The 21,846-nt window shown below is 41.7% G+C and overlaps 1 protein-coding gene across 2 annotated transcripts in view; it reads right to left on the reverse strand.

The window, feature by feature from the left end:
* The window catches only part of leprotl1 (leptin receptor overlapping transcript like 1), a 36,805-nt gene that overhangs the window by 5,976 nt on the left and 8,983 nt on the right, over positions 1-21,846 (reverse strand). The window contains exons 3-4 of one of the 2 annotated variants that reach the window (XM_072281893.1): positions 21,422-21,510; positions 12,441-12,627 (exon numbers count right to left, since the gene is read on the reverse strand). In XM_072281893.1, the coding sequence (XP_072137994.1) occupies positions 12,441-12,627; positions 21,422-21,510 (276 nt within the window). The remainder of the gene's footprint in view (positions 1-12,440; positions 12,628-21,421; positions 21,511-21,846) is intronic. The other variant, XM_072281894.1, reaches the window with a different exon arrangement.

Raw genomic sequence — 21,846 nt, forward strand, 5'->3', positions numbered from 1 at the left:
CACTCAACTTCACTTGCCCCATCATTGAAATGTTCCCACAATCTAGAGACTCACTTTCAAGGACTCTTCATATCATTTTCTCGATATTTATTGCTTAGAATCACTAGAATACAAACTCAATATCCCAATGTTTTAGTGGCTGTTACTGGAGATGTTAATCATGTTTCTCTCAAGGCAACAATACCAACTTTTTATCAATATATCAGCTGTCCTACATGGGACAATAGAACATTAATAGAATATTAATTGTCTTCTATGTTAGCACGGGAAATGCCAAATAAATTTATCGTAGACTTAACTTACATTCCTAAAGGCTGTGGATACCAACCCAGACATGTTGGTGTCAGGAGGAAAGGATGGTGTGATATTTTGTATGTAGCTTCAATAGGAAGCATTGTCTATGCATTGTCTATAACTTTTAAGTAGCGATTGCTTTTTATGATTAGCATATAAATATCGAGGCCACATTGAACTAACAGACCTTTCTGCGGAAAGCGTCTCGGTACGTAGATACCTGCTGTACCTTGTTGTGTCGAATAAAGAAGCTGCTTTGTATCTGCCAGTGACTCTGTCTCTCCAGTGATTTCATCCACGCTACAACATGGGTCAACAAGGATTGTAAGGAGGTAGACTCAGGATGTTAATGAGACACTGCAAGAATGCTCTGAGAGGACGGACTGGGATGTGTTATGTGAGCCACACAGGGAGGACATTAACAAAATGACTGATTGTATCACAGACTATATCAAATTCTGTGAGAACAGCATCTTGCCAGACTATACGCTGTTTCCCCAACAAGAAGCCCTGGATCACCAGTGAAAGAACTATTGAATATTAAGAAGAAAGCCTTCAGGTCTGGAGATAGATAAGTACTGAGGTGAGTACAGAGTGAACTGAGGGTGAGGCTGAGGGAGTGCAAAGAATCCTACAAGAGGAAGCTGGAATCCTACAAGCTCCAGCAGAATAGCATAAAAGACGTGTATTCAGGCATGGAGCAGATCGCTGGCTTCAAGGTTAAGGAAAGAAAGATCAAGGGCTGCCTGAATAGGGCCAACAAATTGAACTTGTTTTTCAACAGGTTCAGCACGGGACCTCCTGTTGTCCCCTCCCCTACTTGCCCAGACCACATACCCTTTCTGCCCCCAAACCTTCTCCTTCCACCCCTCCCTCCCCTCTGGTGAGTGCCTGTGTTCCAAATGCCCGAACTTTGGAGTATCCTGCCTCCATGGAGATGACAACCCTCCCCCACCTGACTGTGACTGCAGGTCAGGGTAAGAGACAGCATGGAGAGACTACATAAAGGCCTTCAACAGTAGTCATACTTTTTTATTGATTCCGGGGGAAATTGGTTTTCGTTACAGTTGCACCATAAATAATTAAATAGTAATATGTAAATTATGCCAGGAAATAAGTCCAGGAACAGCCTATTGGCTCAGGGTGTCTGACCCTCCAAGGGAGGAGTTGTAAAGTTTGATGGCCACAGGCAGGAATGACTTCCTATGACGCTCTGTGTTGCATCTCGGTGGAATGAGTCCCTGGCTGAACGTACTCCTGTGTCCAACCAGTACGTTATGTAGTGGTTGGGAGACATTGTCTTTTCAGACACCACCGTCAGAGAGTCCAGTTCCATCCCCACAACATCACTGGCCTTACGAACGACTTTGTTGATTCTGTTGGTGTCTGCTACCCTCAGCCTGCTGCCCCAGCACACAACAGCAAACATGATCGCACTGGCCACCACAGACTTGTAGAACATCCTCAGCATCATCTGACAGATGACAGAAAATAGAGACGGCTCTGACCTTTCTTGTAGACAGCCTCAGTGTTCAATACAATCGAAGCACTTCTTCTAAGTCAGAAGCTGCAAAGGGTAGGCATAGACAAATCACTGTCTCCTGGATTACTGACTACCTGACAGATAGACCCCAGATTGTACAGCTGGGTAGCTCTCTGTCTGAGGTGGTGGTGAGTGGCACTGGAGTGTCACAAGGGACTGTCCTGTCTCCGTTTCTGTTCACATTGTACACCTCAGACTGTCAGTACAAATCTGAGTCTAGTCACTGGCAGAAGTTCTCTGATGGCTCTGTGGAGGTTGGGTGCATCAGAGATGGGCAGGAGTCAGAAAACAGAGCACTGGTGGACAAGTTTGGTGAGAGAGAAATCATCTGCTCCTGAACGTGGCCAAAACCAGCGAGATGGTGATTGATTTTAGGACGAAGAGGACTGTGACGAGCCCTGTATACATTCTGGGAGAAGATGTTGCGGTGGTGGAGGAACACAAATACTTGGGTGTTCACCTCAACAACAGACTTGACTGGAAAACCAACAACAAGGCAGTTTACAAGAAGGAGATGAGCAGACTCTATTTGCTAAGGCAGATGAGATCCTTCAAAGTGTGTAGCAGAATATTGGAGATCTTTTACCAGTCTGTTGTAGCAAGTGCAGTCTTCTTTGCGGGTTTATGTTGGGGGACCAGCATCGGTGCTAGTGATGCAAAAAGACTAAATAAACTCATCAAAAAGGCTGGATCTGTCCTTGGCTACAACCTGGACTCAATTTTGAGTTAGTGGTGGAGAGGGGGTCACTATACAAATTGCTATCCATCATGGACAATCTGGCACATCCTCTCCATGACCTACTGAATAAGCAGTGGAGCACCCTTTCAAACAGACTCATTCAGCTGCACTGTCACACGGATTGTTACAGAAAATCTTTCCTACCAAATGCAATAAGCATATACAACAGTTCATCTCTGTCCAACAGGAGAACACACATCATAGTACAATAATCTTTGTTTTATTATATTGTACATTATTACACAGTATTTGCACATTGGTACATTATTGTGTATGTTATTATTCTGTACTTTATTATTAGTTAAGTCTGCACACTGCGAAGTGTGTTTTTAAATGTTGCTGTTGTAACGAAAGAATTTCTCACTCAGGATCACTAAAGTACTTTTAGAACCATAGAACCATAGAAGCACAGAAACAGGCCCTTTGGCCCTTCTTGGCTGTGCCGAACCATTTTCTGCCTAGTCCCACTGACCTGTACACGGACCATATCCCTCCATACACCTCCCATCCATGTATCTGTCCAATTTATTCTTAAATGTTAAAAAAGAACCACCTCGTCTGGCAGCTCATTCCATACTCCCACCACTCTCTGTGTGAAGAAGCCCCCCCCTAATGTTCCCTTTAAACTTTTCCTCCCTCACCCTTAACCCATGTCCTCTGGTTTTTTTCTCCCCTTGCCTCAGTGGAAAAAGCCTGCTTGCATTCACTCTATCTATACCCATCATAATTTTATATACCTCTATCAAATCTCCCCTCATTCTTCTACGCTCCAGGGAATAAAGTCCTAACCTATTCAACCTTTCTCTGTAACTGAGTTTCTCAAGTCCCGGCAACATCCTTGTAAACCTTCTCTGCACTCTTTCAACCTTATTTGTATCCTTCCTGTAATTTGGTGACGAAAACTGAACACAATACTCCAGATTCGGCCTCATCAATGCCTTATACAACCTCATCATAACATTCCAGCTCTTATACTCAATACTTCGATTAATAAAGGCCAATGTACCAAAAGCTCTCTTTACGACCCTATCTACCTGTGACGACACTTTTAGGGAATTTTGTATCTGTATTCCCAGATTCCTCTGTTCCACTGCACTCCTCAGTGCCCTACCATTAACCCTGTATGTTCTACGTTGGTTTGTCCTTCCAACGTGCAATACCTCACACTTGTCTGTATTAAACTCCATCTGCCATTTTTCAGCCCATTTTTCCAGCTGGTCCCTCTGCAGGCTCTGAAAACCTACCTCACTGTCTGCTACACCTCCAATCTTTGTATCATCAGCAAACTTACTGATCCAATTTACCACATTATCATCCAGATCATTGATACAGATGACAAATAACAATGGACCTAGCACTGATCCCTGTGGCACACCACTAGTCACAGGCCTCCACTCAGAGAAGCAATTCTCTACCACTCTCTGGCTTCTTCCATCGAGCCAATGTCTAATCCAATTTACCACCTCTCCATGTATACCTAGCGACTGAATTTTCCTAACTAACCTCCTATGCGGGACCTTGTCAAAGGCCTTACTGAAGTCCATGTAGACAATATCCACTGCCTTTCCTTCATCCACTTTCCTGGTAACCTCCTCGAAAAACTCCAACAGATTGGTCAAACATGACCTACCACGCACAAAGCCATGTTGACTCTCCCTAATAAGCCCCTGTCTATCCAAATGCTTGTAGATTCTGTCTCTTAGTACCCCCTCCAATAACTTACCTACTACCAACGTTAAACTCACCGGCCTATAATTTCCCGGATTACTTTTTGATCCTTTTTTAAACAACGGAACAACATGAGCCACTCTCCAATCCTCCGGCACTTCACCCGTAGACAGCGACATTTTAAATATTTCTGCCAGGGCCCCCGCAATTTCAACACTAGTCTCCTTCAAGATCCGAAGGAACACCCTGTCAGGTCCCGGGGATTTATCCATTTTAATTTTCCTCAAGACAGCAAGCACCTCCTCCTTTTCAATCTGTACAATTGCCATGGTCTCATTACTTGATTCCCTCAATTCCATAGATTTCATGCCAGCTTCCTTAGTAAATACAGACGCAAAAAAACCTATTTAAGATCTCCCCCATTTCCTTTGGTTCCGCACAAAGCCGACCACTCTGATCTTCAAGAGGACCAATTTTATCCCTTACAATCCTTTTGCTCTTAATATACTTGTAAAAGCTCTTTGGCTTATCCTTCACTTTGACTGCCAAGGCAACCTCATGTCTTCTTTTTGCACTCCTGATTTCTTTCTTAAGTATTTTCTTGCACTTTTTATACTCCTCAAGCACCTGATTTACCCCCTGTTTCCTATACATTTCATACAACTCCCTCTTCTTCTTTATCAGAGTTGCAATATCCTTTGAAAACCAAGGTTCCTTATTCCTATTCAATTTGCCTTTAATCCTGACAGGAACATACAAACTCTGCACTCTCAAAATTTCCCCTTTGAAGGCTTCCCACCTACCAATCACATCTTTGCCAGAGAACAACCTGTCCCAATCCACGCTTTTTAGATCCTTTCTCATTTCTTCAAATTTGGCCTTCTTCCAGTTCAGAACCTCAACCCTAGGACCAGATCTATCCTTGTCCATGATCAAATTGAAACTAATGGCGTTATGATCACTGGAACCAAAGTGCTCCCCTACACAGACTTCCGTCACTTGCCCTAATTCGTTTCCTAACAGGAGATCCAATATTGCATCCCCTCTAGTTGGTCCCTCTATATACTGATTTAGAAAACTTTCCTGAACACATTTTACAAACTCTAAACCATCTAGACCCCCAACAGTATGGGAGTCCCAATCAATGTATGGAAAATTAAAATCCCCTACCACCACAACTTTATGTTTCCTGCAGTTGTCTGCTATCTCTCTGCAGATTTGCTCTTCCAAGTCTCGTTGACTTTTCTTCCTGTATTTGTCCAGTTTGTTGTCGTTTGCACACTGGTTGGACACATAAGTAGGCACAGTCTTTCACTGATTCTTTTATGGTTATTATTCTATAATAGATTTATTGAGTATGCCCTCAAAAAAATGAATCTCAGGATTGTATATGGTGACATACATGTACTTTGATAATAAATTTACTTTGAACTTTGAACATAAGCAAGATAATGGGAACTGTTGAGAGCATGTCACCTGAAGTTGGAAAATTCAATTATTATTCCAGGAAGTTCCTATATAGAAAATAGAATGTTGTTTTTGTAGTGTATGTTGTGTTTCACTATGGCATAGGAGGAAGCCATAGAGAGATTGAATTAAAGTGACATGCATCAGGTTAAACCTGCAGACTGGGTGCAGATGCTTCACCATGTGATCACCCAAATCTGTGTTTGGCTTCTCCATGGAGAGGAGGATGCACTATGAACATTGAATTCAGTCTAAGATCCCCTCATGTTTTAAGAAGGCAACAATAATTCCGGTGCCGAAGAAGAGCAAGGTGGCATGCCTGAATGACTACCGACCTATGGCTCTGACATCAATTGCTATGAAGTGCTTCGAGCAATTGGTTATGGCACACATCAACCACAGCCTACCGGTCAACCTCGACGCTTTGCAATTCGCCTACCGGAGCAACAAGTCAACGGCAGATGCCATCTCTCTGGCCCTACATTCCTCCTTAGAACACCTGGAGAATAAAGTCGTATATGTAAGGCTCATTTTCATTGACTACAGCTCTGCCTTTAATACCATCATTCCAAATAAACTGATTCCTAAGCTTCAGAACCTGGGCCTTAGCACTGAGATCTGCAGCTGGATCTTCAACTTCCTCACAGACAGGACCCAGGCTGTAAAAATAGGGGACAAGCTCTCCTCTACAATCAGGCTGAGCACTGGTGCCCCACAAGGCTGTGCACTCAGCCCCCTGCTGTACTCACTGTACACCCATGATTGTGTAGCCAAGTTTCCATTGAACTCAATATATAAGTTTGCTGATGACACAACAATTGTAGGCCATATCTCGGGTAATGATGAGTTTGAGTACAGAGAGGAAATTAAGAACCTGGTGGCATGGTGCGAAGATAATAACAAATCCCTCAAAGTCAGCAGGACAAAGGAATTGGTTGTTGACTTCAGATGGAGAGCTACATCGCTGGTGCGCAGGTGAAACAGGTCAGAAGCTTTAAGTTCCTCGGGGTCAATATCGCAAATGACCTGATTTGGTCCAACCAAGCAGAGTCCATTGCCAAGAAGGCCCACCAGCGCCTTTACTTCCTGAGAAAGCTAAAGAAATTTGGCCTGTCCTCTAAAACTCTCACTAATTTTTATAGATGCACTGTAGAAAGCATCACAACCTGGTATGGAAGTTGTTCTGTGCAAGACCGGAAGAAGCTGCAGAAGATCGTGAACACAGCCCAGCACATCACACAAACCAATCTTCCGTCCTTGGACTCACTTGCTGTCGGAGCAGTGCTGCCAGGATAATCAAAGACACGACCCACCCAGCCAACACACCTTTTGTCCCTCTTCTCTCCGGGAGAAGGCTCAGGGGCTTGAAGACTCTTACGGCCAGATTTGGGAATAGCTTCTTTCCAACTGTGATAAGACTGCTGAACGGATCCTGACCCGGATCTGGGCTGTACCCTCCAAATATCCAGACCTGCCTCTCGGTTTTTTTGCACTACCTTACTTTCCCTTTTCTATTTATGATGTATAAGTTAATTTTTTATTATATTTACTATCAATTTGTACTCCAGGGAGCATGAAGTGCAGAATCAAATATCGCTGTGATGATTGTACACTCTAGTATCAATTGTTTGGCGACAGTAAAGTAATAATAATTCGGTACGTTAGACTGTGAGTAGTACTGAAGTACAGTGATTACATCTGTGTGTGAAATGGCGAAGTAGAAGCAAGCTAAAGTTCAGACAGTGAATGTACTGCATGTAGCCCCGGCTTTGTACTTGGGATCGCTGATCACTTCAGTAAAGTTGATAACCCTGAGTAAAAAGATAAATGCAAGTAATTCGTACACTTACTACTAACTTCATCTTGTTTGAATTAATGTCGAGTCCTTTAAAGTATTATTTTAGAATTATTTATTATCTGAGCAGTTTTGTAAAATGTGCTAGTCACAACTTAGTTCCAGTCCAGAGGATGACTCACAGGTTAGGAGGGTCAGCTTGGCTGACCTCCTGTATTTATAATACACTAGAGCTATCAAGAAGGCACTAGAGGTAGTGCGGCCAGGCAACAAGCTGGATCTAGGATGATCCAGTCCTGTATAATGAAATTTACATTATCAAATTTTAGCAGTACCGTACATTAATGCAGCTGGAACTTAACCTCCCTTTTTGGTCATTGTTCATCAGGATACGTTTTCAATCCTAATAAAAAAATGTTGGTATCCATGCTCCAAACCCGGCATGGGGAGTCGGGAGTATAACCTAATGTGTTTTGCTGGTCATTCCCAGTATTACCTCGGGCTTACATTCCTCACCTTCAGAAAAGTCCACATCTCAACTTCTAAGATGAATATCGTACATTGTAAAAGTCAGAAGGTTGCAGGCAATTTGAACACAAGTTTGAAAATTTTAAAGCCGAAATCTCCTTAAGTCAGAATCTATAGTTAGGCAAACACATAGATGAGTAAGGTTAGTAGTGAGCTAAGACATGAGAAACACTATTATATAAGCTGGACTTTACTGACAATAGAAGGACAACTGGGTCAGGGTCAGAAAATTCACAGGTTGAGGTAACAGATGGCCGAGAGTTTCAATCAACAAATAAGCTGCAAGAGAAATATAGACAGGAAATAATCCAGAGGTGAAGACTGATAATGAAGAAAATATGGTGTTAGAAAGTTAATCTAAAAAGATCAGTACAGACTCAGTAGCCAAGGAAAGGGTTGGGCTGGTCTCATTAGTTAAGAAATATCTTGTATGACAAAGGACCATGGCTTCAGTATTGATAATATTTAATTGGCAAAATAGAAAGCTCATTCAAAAATGGACAAGTAAACAGCTTAACGCAACAGAAGGTTGAAAAAGTTGGAGGTGGTTAACCTGACTGTCATTTGTGTACACATGGAATTCAGTGAGGTTATGTTCAGGACTAACATGCAGATGAGAAATGGAACCATACCACTAAAGAGATGCTGGCGCTTTTATCCTTCTAATTTTCATTTTCTTTCTACTCAGTCATTTTTGTTATTGGAGGTGAGGGAAACCTAACTTTAAATAAAGCTAACTTGAAGAAGACCATATAAGCAGTGTGAAGATTTAAGAGCATTCTAAAAGTACCTGGTACAAAAATACTTGCCTAGAAATTGTTAGAGAAATGCACAATGAGAACTCTGAAGTGGAACTTCAAGCTCCACTCATTCCAATCAAGATCTAGAAAGTAGCAAAGGTACTGCTCTGTTTAGAAGTAGACAATATTTTCCTATAGAAGTTTTTGAAGAAGTCTCTGCAAAATCACTGAAGTCAAAAACCTTTTCTATCACATGTAAACAAAATATTATCCTCACTACCAGAAATAAAAAAGTATGAAATAATATATTTATATCAATATACTTCAAAAGTTACGAAATTGCACCACTAGCTGCTTAAGTGTCCATTTCTTCAAAAAACCAATCAATGAGAACTTGCATTCATGTATTGCCCTTAAGTTAGTAATACTTTATAGAAGCACTATCAAATCAAAGAGACCAGGCAGTCGAGGACAAAACTGTCAATGATGAAGCAATTTCATCATGATGCCAGAAATGGAGACAAGTATTTTTCTCAGTGGGATGAGTATGAAGAAGATTGGAAAGAACGGGAACAGTGAAGATATGATGGAATTTGAATGCAATTATGTTTTGAATTGTGGAATAGCCCCAAGAGTCTGGGTGGTCTATTCCCGATCCTAATTTATATCTTCATATCACTTTCTGCTCATATTCATTTGCATCTTCCCATCTTTGTTTTTCCCTCTTATACTTCAATGAATTAAACAAAATATTGAAACTTCTTACCTTCTGGCTTGCTACAACAGAATCTTTCAAACTGACTATTTGGTGACATCTTCGGATCAAAACTGATGACTGGACTAGGGAACACCATGCCCCAGAACTTCTGAATTCAATTTGTTTGTGACAGCCAACTGGAAACTCTAGAGTCATACCCACATCCAACAAAGAGGTTTCTCAGGACTATGAATGGCAGTTCTGTTGTCATTGCTATGAAGCACAAGACAGGACAAAGGAAAATCAAACATCACACACAAAATGGTGGAGGAACTCAACAGGCCAGGCAGCATCTATTGAAAAGAGTAAATAATCGATGTTTTGGGCTGAGACCCTTCATCAGGACTGGAATAGAAGAGGAGAAATCCGAGTAAAAAAGTGGGAGGAGGGCAGGAAAAAGTACAAGGTGGTAGGTGATAGGTGATAGGTGAAACCAGGAAAGGGGAAAAAGGATGAAGAAAAGAGCTGGGGAGTTGATTGGTGAAAGAGATAAAAGGTTGGAGAAGGGGGAATCTGAAGGGAAAGGACAGAAGACAATGGAAGAAAGGGAAGGTGGAAGAGCACCAGAGGGAGGTAATGGACAGGGAAGGAGATAAGGTGAGAGAGGGAAACAGGAATGGGGAAATGGTGAAGCGAGGAGGGTGGGGGGCAATGATCAGAGTTCGAGAAATTGATGTTCATGCCATCAGATTGGAGACTACCCAGACAGAATATAAAGAGTTGCTCCTCCAACCTCAGTGTGGCCTCATCGTGGCAGTACAGCAGGCCATGGACCGACACATCAGAATGGGAATGGGAAGTAGAATTGAAATGGGTGGCTAACGGGATCCCGCTTTTTCTGGTAGATGGAGTGTAGGTACTCGGCAAAGCCGTCTCCCAATCTCTGTCGGGTCTCACCGACATACAGGAGGTCATACTAGTGCACTGAACACAGTAAATGATCCCAACAGACTCACAGATGAAGTGTTGCCTCACCTGGAAGGACAGTTTGGGGCCCTGAATGGTAATGAGGGAAGAGGTGTAGGGGCAGGTGTAGCACTTGATCCACTTGCAAGGATAAATGTCCAGAGGGAGATCAGTGGAGAGGGATGAGTGGAAAAGGGAGTCTCAGAGAGAGCCATCCCTGTGGAAAGATGTGTTTGGTGGTGGGATCCCACTGGAGATGGTAGAAGTTCTGGAGAATTATGGCAGAGGCAAATGGGGTAGTAGGTGATAGGGAGCTTGAGAAAGCTGGTGCTCAGTGCCAATTCATCTCTCTAGATGTCAACTGTGATGCTCCTAACAGTTGTTGACATCAATAAGCAGGAGACGTTGCAAAGTGTAGTGCTTGCGGGAAGTTAATCTTCCATTTCTGGCATCCAGTCACTGCATAGTTTGTATTTTCTTTGGCACAAAGGTTCCTACTATGGAAGTTCTTGAACATTATGATGAGCAGATTGATTAACAAGCACACAAGTGTGACAGTTAAGCAAGTAATCAAATTATTGCCTCTCACCATTGACATTGGTGTTGCTGAATTATTAATTTAAATGTCCCTCTCTGATTTTTATGCATTTCAGAAAATGTGTGATTTTGCTATTCACATCTGAATGAACATTGAAATAAGCAAAATTTTAAAAACCTTGAAATAAGTTCTTCTCCTGGATAACAATGGATGCAATTATTTTAAAACAGTAATTTAAAAATAACTTCATAGCATGTTATTTTATGTCATCTCATTCTGATCTGCAGGCATATATTTGTCTTTATCCGCAAGCCTTTGAATTGGCTACTTGACACTAATCTCCATTTCCTTTTCATAATGTTTAAAAAAGGAAAGTTTACAAACTCACTTTGAAAATTTTGCAGTTTCTTATATTTGTATAAGATTTCTTATCTATGTTTTGTTTACAATGTTTCATAATTTATTGGAGCAAGTACAAAGACTTAGGGTCAGTATGCACATTCCACAAACTGCACTGATAAATGGCCTGAAGATCTGTATTTTCTGGTATTGATTTAATGATGAATTAAGCATAATCTTCAGAAAACTTGTTTCATTCCACCCATTGCTGCCTAACATGCTAGCTCAAATATTTTTTCAGAACCTTCAATGCAGTGATTTTCTTTTGTGCTAAATACTACAAACATGCACCACATTCCAAGTTATTTCCCAACAACACTATTTCAGATGATTTGGTTGAAAATAGTATAGTATACTGTACTCAGAATTTCTCCACTGCTCTGGATACACCTCTTCTTCTGAACTCAGTCCAAGGAATGCATCTTACTTCTACTCTTCAGACTGTAAGGAACACTCTAGATTAGGGGTTCCCAACCTGGGGTCGGCTGACACCTTGCTTAATGATATTGGTTCACGGCATAAAAAAAGATTGGGAGCCCCTAACGTATATCATATTCTACAGCACCGATGTTAGGCTCCAAAACTATATGAATCAAGAAAGTGTTCATCGAAGAAAGAAAGTCAAATACCAATTGAATGGGAAGCATGAACATGTTAAACATCACATCATGGTGCAAACAAGACAGAGTTAACAAACAGAACTGCAAAGGAATCAAAAAGAGTTGAGTCATATAGAATGTTAGAAAACCTAAAATGGTGGGGATCAAGCATACAACATGTTAATAAAAAGTTGAGAAAACTGAAATGTTCTTCAGAATGGAAATCACATGGTAGCTTCACTAAAACCTTGTTAACCAGGGCAAGACTGGAAACAAAATAATCATAGCATGATCCAAAAAAACAGCAATTACAAAAATAACTTCAGCAATACAGCACTATTGTGAGATATAATATTATTAATACAATACAATATTATTATGAGATAATACCAGTGGCAAAAGTGATGGTTATCATTCTGTCTTCAATATACATAAAAATATTCAGAAATATTCTCAATTACACTTACCAGAGTTGCTCTTGCAAAAATGATAGGCAGCCCGAAAGCTGAGACGACAATGCCTGTAGTGAGAAATATGGCAAGTTCTTTACATGCACTGCTTGTTGCATCAGTGTCATCAACTACTCTTGTCGCTATGCAGTATGGAATTGGAGAGAGAATGTAAAAGAACAGAACAAACAGTGGCCAGTATTTGCTGGAATAAAAAAGGAAGAAGAGAATAACAAAGGTGAACATTAAAACATGTTTTTATCACAAAGCATGCAGAAATTGACACAATTTATAATGATTAATGCTGCAACAACATCATAGTAGCATTCAGTCTGCTTGGGACTTTTGATGGTGCCTATTAGAAAATATTCTGAACTATTTGATGTTGCTAGAACACATCTTTAATTCACTTGGTTTTAGTGTTTTTCATGGAACTAGCTAAAACTAGGGCAGAGATTTGGAAAAGGAGCACGACAAACTACTTTGAGAGCCAGATGCTGAACCATCAGGATTGCAAAATGTTTGGACAGGAAATTATCAGAGTTTTACTGTTTTGAGTATTTCTAGCAGTAAGTCAACCCAATAAAGGTAGATCTAAAACATCACTCCAATTTTAAAAATTCAACAACTAAGTCAAGTTATTATAGAATCACTTAGCATGGAAACAGGACCTTGCCCACCTGAGTTCATGCTAACTGACAAGTATTCACTTACTCTAATCCTACTTTATTCTCCCCATGTTCACCTCACAATAATCACTGGGACAATTTTTAGTAGCCAATTAACCCAACAATCTGTACACTTTTGGCAAACAGGAATAAACAGGAGCAGTTAGGGGAATCGCGCACAGTCACAGGGAGAAGATACAAACCCCACACTGACAACAGCATAGATCCGGATTGAACAGAGGCCATTGGGCTACAAAGCAGCAATTCTATTTGCTGTGACATTGTGCCATCTATTTATTTGAAAGAAATACTTAAATACCATATATTTGAATGAAGCAGATATTCAGCAGTTTATCTCCACTAAAATATATACAGTACTGTGTAAAAGTCTTACGTACCCTGGACTTTTTAATATATTTTGTTTTTGACTTTTTTTGTCATCTGCTTTACCATGTTAGGAGAAAAGAGCAGATTTCAGATTTTCCAACATTCATTTTCCAAAAAATTAAATGTTAGAGAAATTTTTTATATTTTGTTAAAGAAAGTAACATACTCAGTAATTTTTCAAATAAAAACTTGATTACTTTGTAGGTATCCAGCCCAGTGCATGATTAAACAAAGACAACAAACAGGTGCTAATGATCAATGACATAATGATTTGAATGAACTAAACTGATTAATTGAAACAGAAATGGGTGTAGAAGGAATCAAACTGGGTGAAGGGCAACCAAGCAAAAAGCAGATGTGTCAGCTTAACCTTCAAATCATCAATTCTTACACCATGACAAGAGTGAGCATAGCAACAATACACAAGGTAGTCATCCTGCATCAGCAAGGTCTCTCCCCAACAGAAATTTCGCGGCAGACAGGAATTTCAACGTGTGCTGTCCACACTCTTCTGAAAAGACACAAAGAAATGGGCCTGAAATGCAGTTGTCAGCCATGGAAACTGAGTGCAGCAGATGAGAGATACATCAAAGTAACATCCCATCTAAATTGAAAGAAGTCCAGCTCAGCTATCAACTCTGAAGTCACAGAAACCACTGGAATCCATGCACATCCCTGTGCATTCCAGAGAAGTCTTGTCAGAAGTGGTCTTCATGGAAGAGTTGCTACCAAAAAGCCATTCCTGAGAGTAGAAACAAAGCCAAGAGACTTACCAACGCACTAAAATACTAGGTGCTGGAAAATGGCAGCAAGTGCTCTGAACTCACGATTCAAAATTTGAAATTTTTGGCTTAAACACAACGTAGTTTGTTCGTAGAAGAGCTGGAGTGTGCTACATGGATGTGTGTCTGCAGCCAATAATGAACCTGTTGGAGGTTTCCTGCAGATTTGGAACAGCATTTCTGCAAATGGAGTTGGTGATCTAGTCAGAATTAATAGAATTCTCAATGCTGAGAAGTACAAGTAGATTCTCATGCAGCAAGTAATACCATCAGTCTGATAAGTTCCAACTTTATTCTGTAGCAGGACAATGACCCCAAACATATGGTCAAGGTTGTAAAGAAATATCTTCAGCAAAAAGAAGAACAAAGAGTTTTGCAACAGGGCCCAGATCTCAACATCATCAATGTTGTGTCTGTATAACCACATATCAATTAAATAAAAGTACACAAACAGATGTGAGATTGGCTGATAAGATTCACTTTGAAGAGACAGAACAAAAAAGTGCATAGGTATCAGTCAATAAGTAGTGCTAAGGGGAGTCACTGCACTAAATAGGTCCATACATTATACTTCCTCCTCCTTTAGAGTAATGTAACAAAATATTCAATTTCCCTTTAACAAACCATATTCAAATTAACATGCTTTCACAATAACAGTCCATAGTAACTTTCACTATACTAAAAATTCAGTCTTTGAGGAAGCTCTTTGTTTCTTTCAGAATAGCAACATGTGGAGTGGCATCAGGTTTGGCAGGTGTCTTGTCAAAGACAATTTTCTCTGTTGCAAGTGTCATGTTGCTGTTGGTGTCACGATCATCACTGGGAGATAAGGCCGGTGGCTACAATGTGTCCATCTTTTTGGATGCAGTCAATTCCGGTGTGTTCTTCATCTGAGCATCCGGTATCTGGTCCACATGACGTCCCCATGTATGATCTACAACATCAGCGGTCCGGTTTTTGCAGCTATCCTACCGGGTGTCCACTTGTCTTCTCGGTAATCACATGCCAGGACTTCCTATCCAGCCTTAAAGTTCCTTGCTGATTTATCTGGCAACTGGCTGAACTGCTTATTTTGCACTTCCCTCTGAGATCTGGCTTCAGGTGATCTATGTGAGATCTCAGATTATGCTCATGAACAGCATTGTAGGTCACATGAACAGAGTTCTGATACACAAAGAGGAAGTTGTTCACTTAGTCCTGTAGAGAAATGTGCTTCTTGTCCATAGTTTTATTGGACTCCTTAAAGGTTTGGACAAACTTTTCAACTAACCTATTTGTTGCTGGGTGGTGAGAAGCTGACTTGAAATGTTTGATTCCATTTTTCTTCATGAATAGTCTGAACTCTGCTGACGTGTATTGTGGTCTGTTGTCACTCACTGTTTGTTCGAGAAAGCCATTTCCAGAGAAGGTAGTCCTCAGTGTGGAAATAGTCTTCTCCGATGTGGTTGACTTTACTGGTATGACTTAAGGCCACTTTAAATGAGCATCCACAGCAATCAGAAACATGGAGTCCATGAATGGCCCAGCAAAGTCAATATACACTCTTTGCCATGGTGAAGAGGACCGCTCCCATGAGTGTAACAGTGCCTGTGGGGGTGCATTTTGAACTTTGTGGCATCCCAAACAGCTTTTGGTTAAGTCTTCAATCCGTCTATCTATTCACGGCCACCACACGTAGTTCTGGGTGAGACTCTTCATCTCAACTGTACCCAGGTGATCTTCATGCAGATTCTCTAACTCTCTGGTGTGCAGTTTAGAAGGAATCACAAAACGAGATCCACACATCAGCGTTCTCGTTTCACTGAGAACTCTGGAAACGTAGGATTACCATGAGCTGGCCATCCTTGCATGGTGATGTCATAAACTTTTGACAATATTAGGTCATTCCTTGTTTCTCTTTGAGTTTCAGAATTTGTTACCAGCAAAATCCAGCAACTGGTCCACCAATTTAAAATGTCGCTGTCTACAGGTGAGGTGCCGGAGGATTGGAGGGTGGCTCATGTTGTTCTGTTGTTCAAAAAAGTATCCAAAAGTAATCCGGGAAATTATAGGCCGGTAAGTTTAACGTCGGTAGTAGGTAAGTTATTGGAGGGAGTACTAAGAGACAGAATCTACAAGCATTTGAATAGACAGGGACTTATTGGGGAGAGTCAACATGGCTTTGTGCGTGGTAGGTCATGCTTGACCAATCTATTGGTTTTTCGAGGAGGTTACCAGGAAAGTGGATGAAGGGAAGGCAGTGGTTATTGTCTACATGGACTTCAGTAAGGCCTTCGACAAGGTCCCGCATAGGAGGTTAGTTAGGAAAATTCAGTCGCTAGGTATACATGGAGAGGTGGTAAATTGGATTAGACATTGGCTCAATGGAAGAAGCCAAAGAGCGGTAGTAGAGAATGGCTTCTCCGAGTGGAGGCCTGTGACTACTGGTGTGCCACAGGGATCAGTGCTGGGTCCATTGTTATTTGTCATCTATACCAATGATCTGGATGATAAGGTGGTAAATTGGATCAGCAAATTTGCTGATGATACAAAGATTGGAGGTGTAGTAGACAGTGAGGAAGGTTTTCAGAGCCTGCAGAGGGACTTGGACCAGCTGGAAAAATGGGCTGAAAAATGGCAGATGGAGTTTAATGCAGACAAGTGTGAGGTATTGCACGTTGGAAGGACAAACCAAGGTAGAACATACAGGGTTAATGGTAAGACACTGAGGAGTGCAGTAGAACAGAGGGATCTGGGAATACAGATACAAAATTCCCTAAAAGTGGCGTCACAGGTAGATAGGGTCGTAAAGAGAGCTTTTGGTACATTGGCCTTTATTAATCAAAGTATTGAGTATAAGAGCTGGAATGTTACGATGAGGTTGTATACGGCATTGGTGAGGCCGAATCTGGAGTACTGTGTTCAGTTTTGGTCACCAAATTACAGGAAGGATATTAATAAGGTTGAAAGAGTGCAGAGAAAGTTTACAAAGATGTTGCCGGGACTTGAGAAACTCAGTTACAGGGAAAGGTTGAATAGGTTAGGACTTTATTCCCTGGAGCGTAGAAGAATGAGGGGAGATTTGATAGAGGTATATAAAATTATGATGGGTATAGATAGAGTGAATGCAAGCAGGCTTTTTCCACTGAGGCAAGGGGAGAAAAAAATGTTACGTACCCCGTAACTGGGTTGCCAAACCAGCAGAAATGGATCACTCAGTTGGAGTCTGGATTACTAGAACTAAGAAAGTTTTATTAAAGAAACAAGCAACACAGTAATCGAAAGCATAATAAATGCAACAGTTCAGCAATGATAAACACACATGTGCACAGAATTAAGATAACAGCATCAATCAAGCTCTATCGTTGTCTAGGGATAAATGACCAATTTCAAAGTGACACAAAGTTCAGTCCAATTTAGTAGTGCAGTTTGCAGTAATCATTGCCATGGCGATGGACAATGTGGGGGGGGGGGAGAGAGAGAGAGAGAGAGAGAGAGAGAGATAGAGAGAGAGAGAGAGAGAGAGAGAGAGAGAGAGAGAGAGAGAGAGAACGAACGACTGATCATTCAGAAACGGCTTCCACTCACAGACCGGCGATAATTGCTCACAAGCAGCTTTTGGGCAGGTCCTTGGTGATGTCACCTGAGGTCACCGACTGTGACCCCTCCTCCAGATGTGGTCGATCCTCTGCAGTGAACTCGGCACCCAAGCAAGGGCGGGCACACACCGGGTTCCCGCTGATCATACCTTTCCACCCTGTGCGTTGTCTGGTACTTCCTACCAACTCGTGAGAGGCGCACCGCTTCCAGGGTCTCGTTACCTCGGGTGTCGTGTGTGTTGCCTTAGCGAACCTGTCCCTTTTTATCCCCCTTGCTGGGGTATCGCCTGTCCATCACTTCAAACAGTTCAGGGTTCAAAGGGGGAGCCGCTCCAGACAGCTCTCTCTCCCGTCCCTTCATTACACATCTCCAGATCGCCTGTCCATCACTTCAAACAGTTCAGGGTTCAAAGGGGGAGCCGATCTTGGCAATACCCAGACTGATGGCTCCTTCATTAACATTTCCACATGCTGCTTCATTGTTCCTTATCTCTCCTTCCCCCTGAGGACAGGTGGCAGACCAACTGCTGATACCACTGATGCTCACCCAGGCCAGCAAACATCTTAATTTTATGTGTATTCTCGTCACAAAAACCAGAGGACATGGGTTAAGGGTGAGGGGGGGAAAAGTTTAAAGGGAACATTAGGGGGGGCTTCTTCACACAGAGTGTGGTGGGAGTATGGAATGAGCTGCCAGACGAGGTGGTAAATGCGGGTTCTTTTTTAACATTTAAGAATAAATTGGACAGATACATGGATGGGAGGTGTATGGAGGGATATGGTCCGTGTGCAGGTCAGTGGGACTATGCAGAAAATGGTTTGGCACAGCCAAGAAGGGCCAAAAGGCCTGTTTCTGTGCTGTAGTTTTTCTGTGTTTTTTTTTCTATGTATAATGCTGTGCAGACACCTTTGCTGGGTCACAGAATGAAGACTTTTCTTCTTCAGTTGCCAACAGTGGAAGACAAGCGAAGCCAAGCCAAGCCATCAGCATTGATGTGTTGTTTAGTGCCCTTGAACTCTCTGTCATAAGAGTGGGCTCCTCGGAAAGGTGCCCAACATTGCAACCGGGTAGCAAACATCACTGGGATTCCCTTCCTGGGATTGAAAATGGCTGGTGGTCTGTCACTAGAGTAAACTTTTATCCGTAGAGGTAGTTGTGGAACTCAGTTGTTCTGTGCATAGTTGCATTCTGCACTTGTCAGTGATCTTAAAGCAAACGCAATCACACATTCAGATCCATCTTTCATAGTGTGTGACAAAATGGCACCAATGTCATAAGGGGACACACCACACCCCTGTCTGATGGGCAGAGATGGGTCATAATGGGTGCACAGTTTATCTGATGTTATTAGTCCTTTTGTTTCTTTTTTCACATCTTTCTGACCATTCCCTCTTTGCTCTTGTCTGCAATGGGTGCAACCCTGTAGCAAGATTTGGGAGAAACCAGCAGTAGTAGTTTACAAGGCCCAAGTATGACCTGAGTTGTGACACGCTTTCCAGTTTGGGTGCCTTCAGCACTGCTCAGATCTTCTCATGTGACTTATGTAAGCCATACTTGTCAATGACAAGTCCACAATATGAGGTTGTTGAAAAACTCATATTTCTCTCTCTTTGTGCACAATCCATACTCACTCAGTCTGGTAAGCACTTTACCAAGGTTCTGGAGGTGCTCTTTGTTATTCTTGCCAGTCACAATAATGTCATCAAAGTAACAATGTGTTCCTGGGATTTCCTGGAGCACTTGGTCCATTCTTTGCCAAATTGCTGGAGCTGATGCAATGCCGAAGATGAGATGATTATACTGGAACAGTCTGTTATGAGTGTTGATTGTGAGGAACTGTGTGACTCCTCAATCTCCATTTGCAATTAGGCTTGTGACAAGTCAATCTCTAAAAACCTTTCACCACCTGCCAAAGATGCAAAAATGTCTTCCATTTGTGGTAGCAGAGAGTTGAATCTCACTTTGAAGTCCCCACATATTCAAGCCGCTCCGACCTTGCCTTTCTTTATCAATGGGCCAATGGGCATGGCCCAATTACTCCACTCAACCTTGCAGAGAATGCCAGACACCTCCAAGCTCTGAAGTTCAGCATCCACTTTAGGATGTAGTGCATAAGGCACTGGATGTGCTTTATGAAATCTTGGTGTCGCTGCTTCATCCAGTTCAATTCTGGCCTTTGTACCTTTGAGTTTACCAATCGCCTTCTCAAGCACTTTCTCATTAGCACTAAGCAGCTGTGACAGTTTCTGGTTAGAGCTACCATTTGGGCTACAGTTTCCTATTGATGACACATTGAGAGCTTTGATTATATGCCAGTCTAGTTGGACTTTTCTCAACCACTTACGTCCAAAAAGTGCTGGCCCTCCACTTTTCAACACAAAGCTCTTTGCTGTGTTCTGCCTCTATTCATCACATTTAGTTTGCCTTTGGGAGACACTTTTTCACCTGTGTAGGTCCTTAGCATCAGAGAACTTTTCTTATGATAGCTTAGAAAACACTCTGTTGTAGTCAGTCTGAAATGACAGACTAAGCTGGCCTTGTATCCAGCTCCACTTTCAGGTTTACACCAGACACATCTATTGTGATCCAGATGATTTTGCAATCTGTTTCAGTAATACTATGCAGTTCTAGGCATGACAGCTCGCTTTTGTCAGGTTCTGTGTTGTCTGACTCAGTTTCACATTCAGTCTCTTTGTGCATTGGTTTCGTTTTGTGTTTGAAACATTTCACTCTGTTTTTCTCTTTAGTTGTGCTTTCTCTCTGACTTGCACAAGATCTCAAGTGATCTTGTCTGTGACACTTTCTGCAAGCATTTTCTTTGAACGCCAGTCATCTGAATCATGGGAGGATTTGCCACATCGATAACATTGTTGGCTTTTTGCACCATTAAGGGGCATTTTATGCATTTTACATTTTTAAGCTCTTTTTCTGTAGTTCTGACACATCCTTTTCTGCTGTCTCTAATGATATTGCAATATTCAATGCTTGTTCTAAGGTTAGGTCTCTTTCTGACAGTAGTCTCTTTTGAGTGCTTTGACTATGCATGCCACATACAAGCCTGTCCCTTAGTACATCAGAAAGTCCATCTCTAAAGTCACAGTATTGGGAAAGAGTTCTGCAATGTATTCAGAAATGCTTTCATCTTTTGACTGGTTCCTTTTGTGAAATCTAAATCTCTCAGCTATTCCTCATGGTTTAGGGCTCAAGCGATTTTTTAAAATTGCAACAATTTTGTCAAGTATCTTGCTTGCTGGCTTTTTAGGAGTCACTAAGTTGTGTACATTTTAGAACCCATTACGCTAAGAACCGCGGAGACTTTCTTTTCCTCATCCACATTGTTGCATTACAATACAGTTTAACCCTCTTGGGATTCTATTTCCAGTCCTCATTAGCACCATGAAATTCATCAACTTTCTCAACTAAGGCCATCGACACGTTATTTTCACTTTAACTTTGCTAGTTGTGCGTCTCTCACTGTGTACTATTACTCATGCATCCCTTTGTTAGTGCCTGTGATGGCCTTCTCAATACTGATTCACTGTTTCCTATCATGGTCTCTCTCCCTTCCTCCGAATTCTCTCACCTCATAACTGTCAATGCAGTTGGTGATATCTGCTGATATTCCGGTTCGTACTGCTGCCAACTTGTTGTGTCTGTACAACTACGTATTAACTTAAATAAAAACACATACACAGAGGTAAGGTTAACTTCACTTTGCAGAGAAAGAATAGCAGATCAACATCAATCTAACTCAGGAAGTCGTGCTAAGGGGAGTCATTGCGCTAAAAGAAATAGATCCATACATTACAGTCAAGGCTGTCTGAGATTACCTAGAGCCAGAAGTAAGCAAGACACTCAAAATCTGCATAAGAACAGATGATTCATCTGTTGTCAGCCCCCAACCAACACATAGTCCATTCTCCCCTCCTACTCCTCCTCACAGTCCCCCACCCTGCTCTCATGACTATACCCCTCCCCCACACAAAACCACCACAGTGGGCTTCACAG

Source organism: Mobula birostris, chromosome 17 (assembly GCF_030028105.1).
Source record: "Mobula birostris isolate sMobBir1 chromosome 17, sMobBir1.hap1, whole genome shotgun sequence".
NCBI lineage: Eukaryota > Metazoa > Chordata > Chondrichthyes > Myliobatiformes > Myliobatidae > Mobula > Mobula birostris.